The sequence below is a fragment of the Macaca thibetana genome, chromosome 1 (genome assembly GCF_024542745.1).
Source record: "Macaca thibetana thibetana isolate TM-01 chromosome 1, ASM2454274v1, whole genome shotgun sequence".
In the NCBI taxonomy this organism is placed as follows: Eukaryota; Metazoa; Chordata; class Mammalia; order Primates; family Cercopithecidae; genus Macaca; species Macaca thibetana.
In genome coordinates, this window is record NC_065578.1 from 100,649,566 (window position 1) to 100,662,623 (window position 13,058).

The following is a 13,058-nucleotide window of genomic DNA, read 5'->3' on the forward strand; positions in this document are numbered from 1 at the left end:
CATATGTATACACTTTGTATGCATATGTAGAAAACGAGTGATTTGAAAAGGACATTCATTAGCATACTTTTCTATGAATTTTGTAGACACGTACAGTCAGAAATGCATGCAAATGTGAAACTTTAAATCTAGAAGTCTGTTTCCCTCTAAGAACATATATCTCAATTCCTTAACTGTTTATTGACTGATAGCGTTTGAGCCACAAGGCAAGGCATTTGCAGTATTTAGGTTTTGGAACCCAGCTCTGCCACTCACTAGCTGGAAAATCTACAAGTCACCTTAGTTGTCTGAGTGACACTTCTCTCAACAATAAAATGGCCAGGAATGCTTGCTTACTTCACAGAACAGTAAGGTTAAATTAACCTAGCACATGCTTGATACAGACTAGGTGTGAAATTTCACTTTGATTCCTTTGGCTTTAAAGAATGCATAAATTAATGTGGGTGGGGGCAGGTGAAGGGGGAAATGCCAAGTCCCCCGTTTTGTTGTGCTGGGTAGATACAATGTATCTTTTCCCCTTTAAGTGAAATAAGTCCTCAAATCCAATTAGGATCTACTCTGGAGTCTTAGAGGACCGTTATCTTAGTTTCCACATTATATGCACTGTACTGTTACTGAAGTTGTGGGTATGTATTGGGTGCATCGCCGTTGATGAGTGCTTTAAAACAGCTGTGAATTAACTGTCACTTAATTTTTTTTTTTTTTTTTTTTTTTTTTTTTTTTTTTTTTTTTTGCAAACTCACAAAATCCCAGAAGTCAGGGGTCTGTTGTTTATTCATTCTGCCTCCTTCTGAGTCATTCAGGTACAGGGTGTGTCTGCCAATTGAAACTGCACAGCGGAGGAAGTTTTTGAGTTCACATCTGCCGGGATGGGAAAGCAGTGCGACCAGGGACTGGGTGGAAACCTTTACAACAGTAGGGCAAGGGCAGAAGCGTCCTGAGCTTGTCACGCAGGCAGATCTGACCAAGGCCGCCTCTCAGCCTCACGTTCTTAAGTAGCATCTAAGCAAAAGAAAAGGGTGGGCAGGTTGCTAGTAATGAGATTTGAGGCCTCTGAGTCGACTCTCAAGCAGAAAGTGAGAGAAGGGTGCCGGCCCCTGCTGGGCAGCTGCAGTTGCTCCGCATCGCGGGGCCGAGAATCTTCCCCTTCGGAAATTCCGGAGCTGCCCAGGCGTTTTGAATCTCTCAGGACTCGGCAGCAGCCCACCTCCTCAACGACCTCTCCATTGGCCAGAATCTGGGACACACAGTCTGACTTTGCGCTCAGCTGAGGGAAACCCCTTGCCCAACACCAAAACCGGCGCTGGCTCATTTCTCTGTGCACTCCGGGAAATCCACTGCCCTCTCAGACCGCAGTTTCGAGGAGCACCAGGATCTGGGGTGGCGCGGGGAGAACAGGAACCTCCCGGTCCATTCTCCCTCCCGGGCTGCTTGTTTCCTCTGTACTTCTCGCAGCCCCTTCCCAGCGTCTCCTCCCCAGAGCGCCGCCGAGACTCGCCGGGCCGCGGCTCTGGTTTTCCGCTGCCCGCGCGAAAGTGGCTCGGGGAGCTCCTGGTCACAAGCTAAGCACACCGATCCTCCTAGGGCTGCGGGGGGTGTGGGACCAGGGCGGTGCGCTACGAGACTCCGGGCCGTCCTCTGCCCCTTCAGACTTTTCGAGAGAAAAGTTTCCCAAGTCTCTCCACCTCCTTTTTTTTCAGGGGCTCGAGAGAATCCTCTCCACCGCCAGGGATCAGCGTGCATCTGGGCGAGGGCAGTGATTTATACATTAGAATCCAGGGGTTACCGGGCTCCGCCCCTTCTCTCTCTCTCTCTCTCTCTCTTTTTTCTTTCATTTGTTGTTTGGGGAGGAGGAGTTCTTTTTTTTTTTTTTTTTTTTTTTTTGCTTCTGCCCCAGATCTTTCCTGGACAGTGCTTCTCAGCAGTTCAGATCCGGGGGCCCCTAGCTGGCAGAGGGCGTGGGGGGTTAAGGCATTAACCCCTCCCAGCGTCTTCCTGAAGAAACCACCCAGTCTTGGCGCGGCGCTGGGTGACTTCGCGTAGCAGGCAGGGAACTGGCCGCGGCGAGCGGGACTGGCCATTGGAGTGCTCCGCTGCGGAGGGAGGGGACCCCGACTCGAGTAAGTTTGCGAGAGCACTACGCAGTCAGTCGGGGGCAGCAGCAAGATGCGGAGCGAGCCGTACAGATCCCGGGCTCTCCGAACGCAACTTCGCCCTGCTTGAGCGAGGTAGGGGGCGGCGAGTGGCGGGGGACTGCGGGCGCGGGGAGCACGGCTGCGGTAGGGCTTAGGCGTCAGAAACGAATTTTTAAGCCGAACGAGGCAAACAAAAACTTTGAAAACATGCATCTCTGGGCGCTGAAAATTTGCATCTGTGGGCTACTAAGGAGCCCAACTCGATCGGATTTTTCTTGGGTACTTGTGATTTACGGAGTTTGGAAAAAAAGGTTAATTCCCAACTGCGGAACCTATGGGGGTAGGGGCAGTGAAAGCTGCGGTTGGTCGGAGGAGTAGTAGGGAAGGTGCTAAATTTTGGAAATCCTATAGACAAAGAATATGGTGGGTGGTGTGGGGCGTAGGTAATGGCTTAAACTAGTACTGCCCAGGAGCAGGGTATAAAATTAGTTGGGGGAAATGTGGAGCTTCTTGGCTTGAAGAGCCTCTGCTGTTCGCGGAGTTGCTGGGATTGCTCTCATCTCTATTACCTCATTTTATTGCACTGCTGAATTACCTTGAAATATTTAAGCAACTTAGAAGTAGACTTCTGCTGACCAGTGCGGTCTTAGAAAGTTAGTTTGTTTGTAACTTTCTAGTCCTAGGAGAGGAGTCAACGTGTTGGGGGACGGCAGTAAATAAAACTGCCCACGCAAATTTAGCAATGCACCAGGGAGCAGTTTAATGTGAGTTTCTGAAGAGTAGTTTTGCACTCGAAATTAAAAATGTGGTAGCATGTATTATTGCTGTCATGAGTAGTTTGATTTCTCTCTTTTGTGTATGTTTTGGCTAAACTAAACAAAGCAAAAAATATTTATGCGATCAACTAGTGTACGAAACTTCTGGGATTTGCTGCAATCTGTTATGAATGGTTTTAACTGAATACCTTTAAATTTACTTGCCCTGGCTTGGGGGCGGTTGGGCGGGGGAGGCGGGGAGAAGAAGAAGAAGAAGAAAGAAAAGGCAGTCGCTTCACGGAGGCGCTAAGCTTTCCTGTTTACTGCAAGGCGGGGCGGGCCTGGCTGCCCACACCTCACTGCGCCCTCCGACCCTAGGCACACCTGCTCCTAGAGAGTTATTAATAGAGCCCCCAAATGACTTACGCTTTCAAGTGATTTTCCTGCAAATCTGATTTCTTGCATGGCAATTAGGAGGTGGTGCTCGTCTCTTTGAACAGGGGAGCTAGGGGTGGGCATGGGGAACAGAGGTGTGTGTCTCTACCCTCGGACTGGCAGTCTAGTCTTTTCCGAGGAGAGACGTGGGCTGGTGTTGAGCGTGCAGCTGAGCTGGTGACTGCTTCAGACAATTTCATGGCTGGAAATACGGGGGTGGGAGGGTGGGGGGTGGCGAGAGGGCAGGAGTGGGGTTAAAATGGGGTGTGCTCTCTAGGTTTCCCATTCCCCCCACTCCTTGTTTTCCATCTTCTTTTTTGTTTGTTTGTTTTTGTTTTTGTTTTGGTCAACCCACAGCCAACATCATAATTCCCACTTCTCTTTGAGTGAATGTGGCCATAGAGTTTCTCCCTCTTTTTCTTCCCCCTCTTCCTTTTTTGAAAAAAAAAAAAAAAAAAAAAGGAAGAAAAAAAGATTTTTTTTTTTTTTTTTTTTTTTTTTTTTTAATCTCTCTGGGCGCTGAAAATTTGCATCTCTGGGCTTCTAAGGAGCCCAACTCAATCAGATTGTTCTTGGGCACTTGTGATTTATGGAGTTTGGAAAAAAGGTGAATTCCCAACTGTGGAACCTACAGGAGTAGGAGCAGTGATTTTTTAAAAAAATTCTCTCTCCCTGAGCTCTTCCCAAGTTTCTTTAAAACAAATCAACAGTAACACAATTGGAGCAGTGCCTTAGCTAGAATGAATTATGCCAGTATGCTGTGGCTCTTTCCCTGACTCTCTCCTCTGACTTGTTTAAGGCTGCGGTTTCCGAGGCCCTCTCCAGCCAAGGAAAAGCTACACAAAAAGCCTGGATCACTCATCGAACCACCCCTGCAGCCAGTGAAGGCTCTCTCGCCCTGCCCTCTAGCGTTCGTCTGGAGTAACGCCACCCCGACTTCCTGGGGACACAGGGTTGGCACCATGGGGTCCACCAGCGTCCCGCTGGTCAAGGCCCTCCGCAGCTCGGTCTCTGACTACGTCAACTATGATATTATTGTCCGGCATTACAACTACACGGGAAAGCTGAATACCAGCGCGGACAGGGAGAACAGCATTAAACTGACCTCGGTGGTGTTCATTCTTATCTGCTGCTTTATCATCCTCGAGAACATCTTTGTCTTGCTGACTATTTGGAAAACCAAGAAATTCCACCGACCCATGTACTATTTTATTGGCAATCTGGCCCTCTCAGACCTGTTGGCAGGAGTGGCCTACACAGCTAACCTGCTCTTGTCTGGGGCCACCACCTACAAGCTCACTCCCGCCCAGTGGTTTCTGCGGGAAGGGAGTATGTTTGTGGCCCTGTCAGCCTCCGTGTTCAGTCTCCTCGCCATCGCCATTGAGCGCTATATCACGATGCTGAAAATGAAACTCCACAACGGGAGCAATAACTTCCGCCTCTTCCTGCTGATCAGCGCCTGCTGGGTCATCTCCCTCATCCTGGGTGGCCTGCCCATCATGGGCTGGAACTGCATCAGCGCGCTGCCCAGCTGCTCCACTGTGCTGCCGCTCTACCACAAGCACTATATCCTCTTCTGCACCACGGTCTTCACTCTGCTCCTGCTCTCCATCGTCATTCTGTACTGCAGGATCTACTCCTTGGTCAGGACTCGGAGCCGCCGCCTGACGTTCCGCAAGAACATGTCCAAGGCCAGCCGCAGCTCTGAGAAGTCGCTGGCGCTGCTCAAGACCGTAATTATCGTCCTGAGCGTCTTCATCGCCTGCTGGGCACCGCTCTTCATCCTGCTCCTGCTGGATGTGGGCTGCAAGGTGAAGACCTGCGACATCCTCTTCAGAGCGGAGTACTTCCTGGTGTTAGCTGTGCTCAACTCCGGCACCAACCCCATCATTTACACTCTGACCAACAAGGAGATGCGCCGGGCCTTCATCCGGATCATGTCCTGCTGCAAGTGCCCGAGCGGAGACTCTGCTGGCAAATTCAAACGACCCATCATCGCCGGCATGGAATTCAGCCGCAGCAAATCGGACAATTCCTCCCACCCCCAGAAGGACGATGGGGACAACCCAGAGACCATTATGTCTTCTGGAAACGTCAACTCTTCTTCCTAGAACTGGAAGCTGTCCACCCACCGGAAGAGCTCTTTACTTGGTCGCTCGCCACCCCAGTGTTTGGAAAACAATCTCTGGGCTTCGACTGCTGCCAGGGAGGAGCTGCTGCAAGCCAGAGGGAGGAAGGGGGAGAATATGAACAGCCTGGTGGTGTCGGGTGTTGGTGGGTAGAGTTAGTTCCTGTGAACAATGCACTGGGAAGGGTGGAGATCAGGTCCCGGCCTGGAATATATTTCCTCCCCCCCTGGAGCTTTGATTTTGCACTGAGCCAAAGGTCTAGCATTGTCAAGCTCCTAAAGGGTTCATTTGGCCCCTCCTCAAAGACTAATGTCCCCATGTGAAAGCGTCTCTTTGTCTGGAGCTTTGAGGAGATGCTTTCTTTCACTTTAGTTTCAAACCCAAGTGAGTGTGTGCACTTCTGCTTCTTTAGGGATGCCCTGTACATCCCACACCCCACCCTCCCTTCCCTTCATACCGCTCCTCAAAGTTCTTTTACTTTATACTTTAACTACCTGAGAGTTATCAGAGCTGGGGTTGTGGAGTGATCGATCATCTATAGCAACTAGGCTATGTTGAGTAGGTAGGCTGTGGGAAGATGAAGATGGTTTGGAGGTGTAAAACAATGTCCTTCGCTGAGGCCAAAGTTTCCATGTAAGCGGGATCCGTTTTTTGGAATTTGGTTGAAGTCACTTTGATTTCTTTAAAAAACACCTTTTCAATGAAATGTGTTACCATTTCATATCCATTGAAGCTGAAATCTGCCTAAAGAAGCCCACTTTATCTAAATGATACTAGCCAGGATCCTTAGTGTCCTAGGAGAAACAGACAAGCAAAACAAAGTGAAAACTGAATGGATTAACTTTTGCAAACCAAGGGAGATTTCTTAGCAAATGAGTCTAACAAACATGACATCTGTCTTTGGCACTTTTGTTGATGTTTATTTCAGAATGTTGTGTGATTCATTTCAAGCAACAGCATGGTTGTATTTTGTTGTGTTAAAAGTACTTTTCATGATTTTTGAATGTATTTGTTTCAGCAGAGTTCATTATATTGGATTTTTCTAACCTGTGTTAACACCATTGAATGTGTATTTCTTAAGAAAATACCACCCTATTGTGCCCTTAAAAGCATTACTTTAACTGGTAGGAAACACCAGAAACTTTTCAGTCCAGCTGTTCATTAGATAGTAATTGAAGATATGTATAAATATTACAAAGGATAAAAATATATTACTGTCTCTTTAGTATGGTTTTCAGTGCAATTAAACCAAGAGATGTCTTGTTTTTTTTAAAAAAAATAGTATTTAATAGGTTTCTGACTTTTGTGGATCATTTTGCACATAGCTTTATCAACTTTTAAACATTAATAAACTGATTTTTTTAAAGATCCTTTTGTGAAGAGCATTCTTAAAAGTAATTATTGAATCGTTCTATTGGATTGTGTAGTTCTTTGGAATAAAAATGAAGGACAAATTTGTTATTCTTTAAAGGATTTTTACCTTAACTAGGGTGTGAAAAAAAGATGTGGTTTGTTTAGAAACCACTCTATCTTTTTCAGGAAGAGAAACTTCAATAAGTTAACACTGAAGAGTAGTAAAGAATGACATAAAAACCACCAACCTTCTGAATACCACATTGGCTAGTAAGTAGAATTGTTTGAGTTTTAAATTGCATTTAAGCCAAATAAATTAAATACAATAATTCTGTCATCAAATATGGGTTTTTAAAGAAGTTATGCACAAAAATGTGGTTGTAAATCTAATTTAAATGATGAGACTCAATCATCATTCAAACCCATCAAAATAAGCACACATTCTTGGCCTTTCACCAACATGTTGTGGAAGTGGGGATATGGATATGGGTATTAAATCGTGTGTGTGTGTGTGTGTTTTTTTTCAGGACACTGTCTTGGCTTCCCCAGCCTATCTTCTGAACCACATAGAAGTATACAGCACCAGTGAAGTAGCTAACTGTAAAATGTGGGCTGAGTAGCGTAACACTTTTATCTGAAAACCTTCAATTCACAGTATCTGAAAGCCTTAACATTCTCGGTCATTAATTTTTCCAAACACAAAATGAAAGGAAGGGCAAACATCACAGACTTATTGTAATAGTTAATTCTTGTTTTTGATTATTGTCATCTTTGGGGGGATTAAAGTATTTTGGCATGTTTGGCTGTCTAATCCGATTGCTACTTTCAGAATTTGTGCTTTCAAGTGTCATTGAATATGCACAGGACACAGTTGGGACATGAAGATAAACCTCACCTAATAGAGTCGATGTCATTTCTGGGTAAGGTTAACTGTGGGAAACAGAAATGTGTTCACTAAGGAAACCTTAGGTCACAACCTCCAGTTTCCTGAAGGAAATGCCAAAAATGCTCCAAAGACAAAAGGCTGGAAACAAACTGGAATGTCTCTCTCCATCTGTCTGCTAAGGCGGAAGGAATGATTTCATGTTACATTCACTTCCTAGACTTTCGTTACAGTCAAGCATAATGGAAAAGTATGTCCATTTTGTGTTTCTGTGGAAGATAAAATGTTCATATTTTTGGGCTTATCTTCAGAAGCACAGGGGTGATTCATGATATGGGGGAAGATGGGATAGGGTGGCTGGCTTTGGGAGATGGGGAGCTCTTTGGTGACACTTTTCCCCCTGTGAACACATTATCCAGTGATTAGATGTACTTTCTTCCTGGAAACTCCAGACTGTGCATTTCATTCCAAGACAGCTGGGTAGTCATGGACTGTGGTTTTGCTGGGCACATGTGTGGTAGAGCCCCAGATCTGACCAAGAAGCAAAGACTTAAGATGAAGGAATCCTTGGTTGTCTCCCAACATGAATACCTGGTTTTAATTCAGTGTATTCTCAGAAGTGAGAATGAGAAAAGAATCTTAGTAATTATATGTGTATACTAAAAAATGCACATATAAGGCTTTGATTTTAATATTGTAGTGCTTTTCAAGAGGAGCAAAAGAGATAGCCTGGACAATACTTGACATATTCTTGCAAAAAGTTCAATTGACTGAAAATAGTCAGGAAAGTTATGAAGTAACATCATGTAATACTTTATCCCCAACAGTATTAAATGTGATTACAATTTTGCAGAATATTCAAATCAAAATGTTATATAAGGCAAATTATTATTCTTGCTTTTACATCACCTTAGAAGGAGAAACATTTAATTGTTTTAAAAATGTTTTATTTATTTTTTAGAAATGAGGTCTTGCCTTCTTGCCCAGGCTAGTATGCAGTGGCACAGTCCTAACTCACTGCAGCCTCTAATTCTGGGGCTCAAGTGATCCTCCTGCCTCAAGCCTCCCATGTAACTGGGACCACAGGCACGTGCCACCCTGCCTGGCTGATTTTTTTTTTTTTTTAATGTTTTGTAGAGACAGGATCTCAATATGTTGCCCAGGCTGGTCTCTAATTCCTGGGCTCAAGTGCTCCTCCCACAGATTTGTCTGTGTTTTCTCTAAATAGGTTATAAATACCTTGAGGGAGGAATCACAAATAACTGAAAGAAACTTTTGTAGAGATTATCAGAGTATTATTTCCCTGTGGACACAGTAAATGTACGATGATGAGAAATCATAATAAACTACAACATTTTCTCCAGCCTTCCTTCCTTCCTGCTCCTTTGATGTATACTTCACATGGTCCAAGAAAAGGGACTCAAAATACTTTTTAACATACACCGTTGCCTTCACTGCAATACTAATTGGAACTAGAGTTGTCTTTCAGAACATTCAAGCAAGCAAGGTTTACTTGAATAAATAAAGGCCTTATATGGATTATGTCTGAAGAAAAAGGATTTTAAACCAGTGGTTTAAAAAGCTAGGAGAGATAGGAGGAAGAGCATACTGAGGGGTTAGACCTGCATTTATTTCAGTCTTTTACAATCTTTGACAAGAACCAGGATCCAGGGTAGTTTGAGTTCATGTTGAAGACATCTCTCCTAATACATCCGATCTCTTGTTCCCTACACTTTCTTCTTGGATTCAGACTCAGATAATTTCTGGTTTTCCCATGCTCTCTTTTTCATCCCTTTGAGGACTAAAGGATTAAAAAATTAGACTTCGCTCTGGTTATAGTCATTAGCAAGAGCCAAGTGTGGACTGTGGACTTGAGTGAACAGGAATTGCTACATTTTATGTATATCCAAACTTGATATATGAAGTATCTTCATATATCCAACTAGAAGCTTCCATATTAGTAATGGATAAATACACCATGGTAAATTAATACAGTGGAATATTATTCAGCAATGAAAAAGGACCTACTACTAATCTTGCAACCATTTTCGTGAATCTTAAACCTCTTAAGCAACCACAAAAGAGAACATACATTACGATTTCATTTATGTAAAAGTTCCAGAATAGGCAAAACTAATATATGGAGGTATAAATCTGAACAGTGGTTGCCTGGGGTAAGAGGATAAACTGGAAAGGAACATGAGGGAAATTTCTAGATTGTTAGCAATGCTCTATATCTTAATTTTTAGGACATTGTTCACTCGGATGTGTATATTTGTCTAAACTTATGTAATCATATTCTTAAGACCAGTGAAATTTAAAAATATCAATATGCTAGACTTTCACTTCTGCATATAAGGACTATATGAGACTTTCTCTGTGAAATTGTGGGAAGGTTCCATGAAGTTCTGTAGGAAGTGGCGGCCGGGCACAGTGGCTCACGCCTGTAGTTCCAGCACTTTGGGAGGCCGAAGCAGGAGGATAGCTTTGAGCTCAGGAGTTCAAGAACAGCCTAGACAACATGGCAACATCCGTTTCTACAAAAAAAAAAAAAACAACAAAATTAGCTGAGCATGATGGCTCACACCTGTAGTCCCAGCTATTTGGATGGCTAAGTCTGGAGAATCACTTGAGTCCAGGAAGTGGAGGTTGCAGTGAGCCGAGATCCGGCCATTGCATTCCAACGCCAGCCTGGGTGACAGAGTGAGATCCTGTCTCAAAAAAAAAAAAAAAAAAAAAAAAAAAAAAAGTGGAAAAAGGTTCCAAACTGTTTCATAAAAGGGTAATACGCTTTTTAAGTATTATCCCATGACCCAGAAATAAAACTTTAGAACGCTAAATAATTGTGACGTGATGATAGCCTTTGCTTCCATAGGATGAGAATTTGGCTTAGTATTGGTATTTGTAATCCCTGAAGAATTTCTGTGTCTTGAAAGAGTCTAGAGATGTAATGAAACTGTCACAATAAAAGTTTATTGACATTTGGATTTCAGTTCTAGGAATATATGATGGGTTGTTAATAGCCTTATGAAGAATGAACCTTGTATACATTGCAAGGATATGTAAACATGTTAGTATTGGAGACACACAAATTGGAGTGTGCCAATTTCTTATCATGGCCACCTGACCAAACCTATAAAAGGCATTCAGTCAGATAATAACACTCTCCCTGGGTGTAAGCACTGCATTGTTAGAAGAAATAGGCAGAGACACAAAGGATGTGGAAGACAAGCTTATGTTCCTATGGGTTTTATTTTTTAATAATTTCAGCTGTTATATTAGATTCAGGGGGTACATGTGCAGGTTTGTTACATTGGCATATTGCTGTGATGTTCAAGTTTTGGGTATGAATGATCCCATCACTGTGGTAGTGGGCATAGTACCCAACAAGCAGTTTATTAGCCATTTTCCCCCTCCCTCTCTCTCCCTTCTAGTAGACACGGTGTCTATTGTTCCCTTATTTATTTATTTTGGAGGGTCTCACTCTGTTGCTCATGCTGGAGGGGAGTGGCGTGACCATAGCTCACTGCAACCTGGAACTTCTGGGCTCAAGCAATCCTCCCGCCTCAGCTTCCAGAGTAGCTGAGACTACAGGTGCGTGCCACCACACTTGGCTAATTATTTATTTTTGTAGAGATAGGGTCTCGCTTTACTGCCTAGGCTGTTCCCAAATCCTTACCTCAAGCAATCCTTCCACCTTGGCTACCCAAAGTGCTAGAATTACAGGCATGAGCCATCATGACCAGCCTGTTCCCATCTCTATGTCCATGTGTACCCATCCTGTGAGTTTTATAAGCTTGCAGCCAGACTCATTGTTACCTGCACTCCCCTGTCTGAGGGTTCTTTCTTTCAGCCAGCTCTGGGAGTAACTGGACAGAGAAGAAATGCCTCAGGTGCTGCACTGCTCCTTGGACAGGCTGATTAGATACAAAGCAGAAATAGAAACAGAAAAGAAGGGGCATGGTTACTTGAGCTAACAAGGAGCAGGGAGAGGAAGGACATTGTTCATCCATTTCCCTGGAGCTCTACTACTATTATTACTCCACTTTTCTGCTGCTTTGTTGATACCAGGGCAGAAAGAAAAACCTTGGAAGAAGTTACTGGTGTGGGTCATGCTTCCTACTCCCATTCCTCTAGATAGGTCGGCACACTCACCTACTCATCCACTCAACAAGAATGCTTGCCCTGTGCTGTGTCCTGTGGATCTAGGGGTAAATATAAACAGAGGTCCTGCCTTCCTAGAGCTTGCAGGATTCATTCCTTCAGCTCTGGCACTCCTGTAGCTCCCTCCTTTTGGGGTCCAGGGACCCTGATATGGCAAGAGAAAATTCTTTCTTTTTTTTCCTTTTTTGACACGGAGTCTCACTCTGTCGCCCAGGCTGGAGTGCAGTGATGCGATCTCGGGTCACTGCAACTTCTGCCTCCGAGGTTCAAGTGATTTTCCTGCCTCAGCCTCCTGAGTAGCTGAGATTACAGGTGTGTGTCACTATGCCAGGCTAATTTTTCTGTTTTTAGTAGAGACGGGGTTTCACCAAGTTGGCCAGGCTGGTCTCGAACTTCGGGGCTCAAGTGACTGACCTGCCTGGGCCTCCCAAAGTGCTGGGATTATAGACATGCACCATGACACACAGTCAAGAAACAGTTCTTTTTTTTCCCCATGAGTTTGTTCATTGTTGTACACTTCCTCTAATATATTGAATTCTTTAGCAGTGTAAAATAATTTCATTTAACAAATACAATTAATATTGGCAGCTTTTCATCATTGTCTTTTATTTAATTTATATCTCTAAATTACTTAAAATTAAATAATGAAGAATAAACTCTGAATTGGAATGTAGAGAAGTTCCTTATGTTATTGGGTATGGTTGTAAATTTCAGTATTTGTATTCTGTTTTTCAGCATCTAGGCCCCATGTAATCAAGAAGAAACTCTGTAAAATAAAAGCAGTCAACACTGTCTTTAGTTTCTATCTCTCCTTAGTGTTTTTCTTCCTAGATCCCTACTGTGAACTGTGCTAGATGGAGCTGCTTGGTTTATAATGTGCAAATGAAGTGTACATTTGAATATGTCGTAGGTGGTGTCCTTATTCAACTTGGATGAAAAAGAAAGGAGAGAAAAATTCACAATTCAAGAGGATAAGCAGACTTATCTACTAATGAGCCATTGCAAGTCATCTAGAGGACTTGAGAGAGGAGCCTAGGTAGGTCTTTTGTGTGCTGTATGTTCAGTGATTGCTTGAGGCCAGGGGGCTGGGGATAACTCCCTGAGCAGCCCAAGAACCCTGCACTCATCTTATACACCAGTTCTACTGAATCCAAGCTGACCTGCTCACATTTGTGTGCCATTTCTATGAGGAAGTCTCTTGAGA

At 43.9% G+C, this 13,058-nt stretch overlaps 1 protein-coding gene across 2 annotated transcripts; it reads left to right on the top strand.

The window, feature by feature from the left end:
• The first annotated feature begins 1,882 nt into the window (after nt 1–1,882).
• Nucleotides 1,883–6,822, top strand: S1PR1 (sphingosine-1-phosphate receptor 1). Of its 2 annotated transcripts, none has more exons than XM_050745260.1 (2): nt 1,883–2,228; nt 4,125–6,822. In XM_050745260.1, exon 2 carries the CDS (start codon nt 4,288–4,290, stop codon nt 5,434–5,436), a length of 1,149 nt encoding a protein of 382 aa, XP_050601217.1. In that variant the 5' UTR covers nt 1,883–2,228; nt 4,125–4,287; the 3' UTR covers nt 5,437–6,822. The 2 variants fall into 2 exon arrangements, with proteins under 2 accessions (XP_050601217.1, XP_050601226.1); XM_050745269.1 differs by having other exon boundaries at nt 1,913–2,120.
• Nucleotides 6,823–13,058: the final 6,236 nt, after the last annotated feature.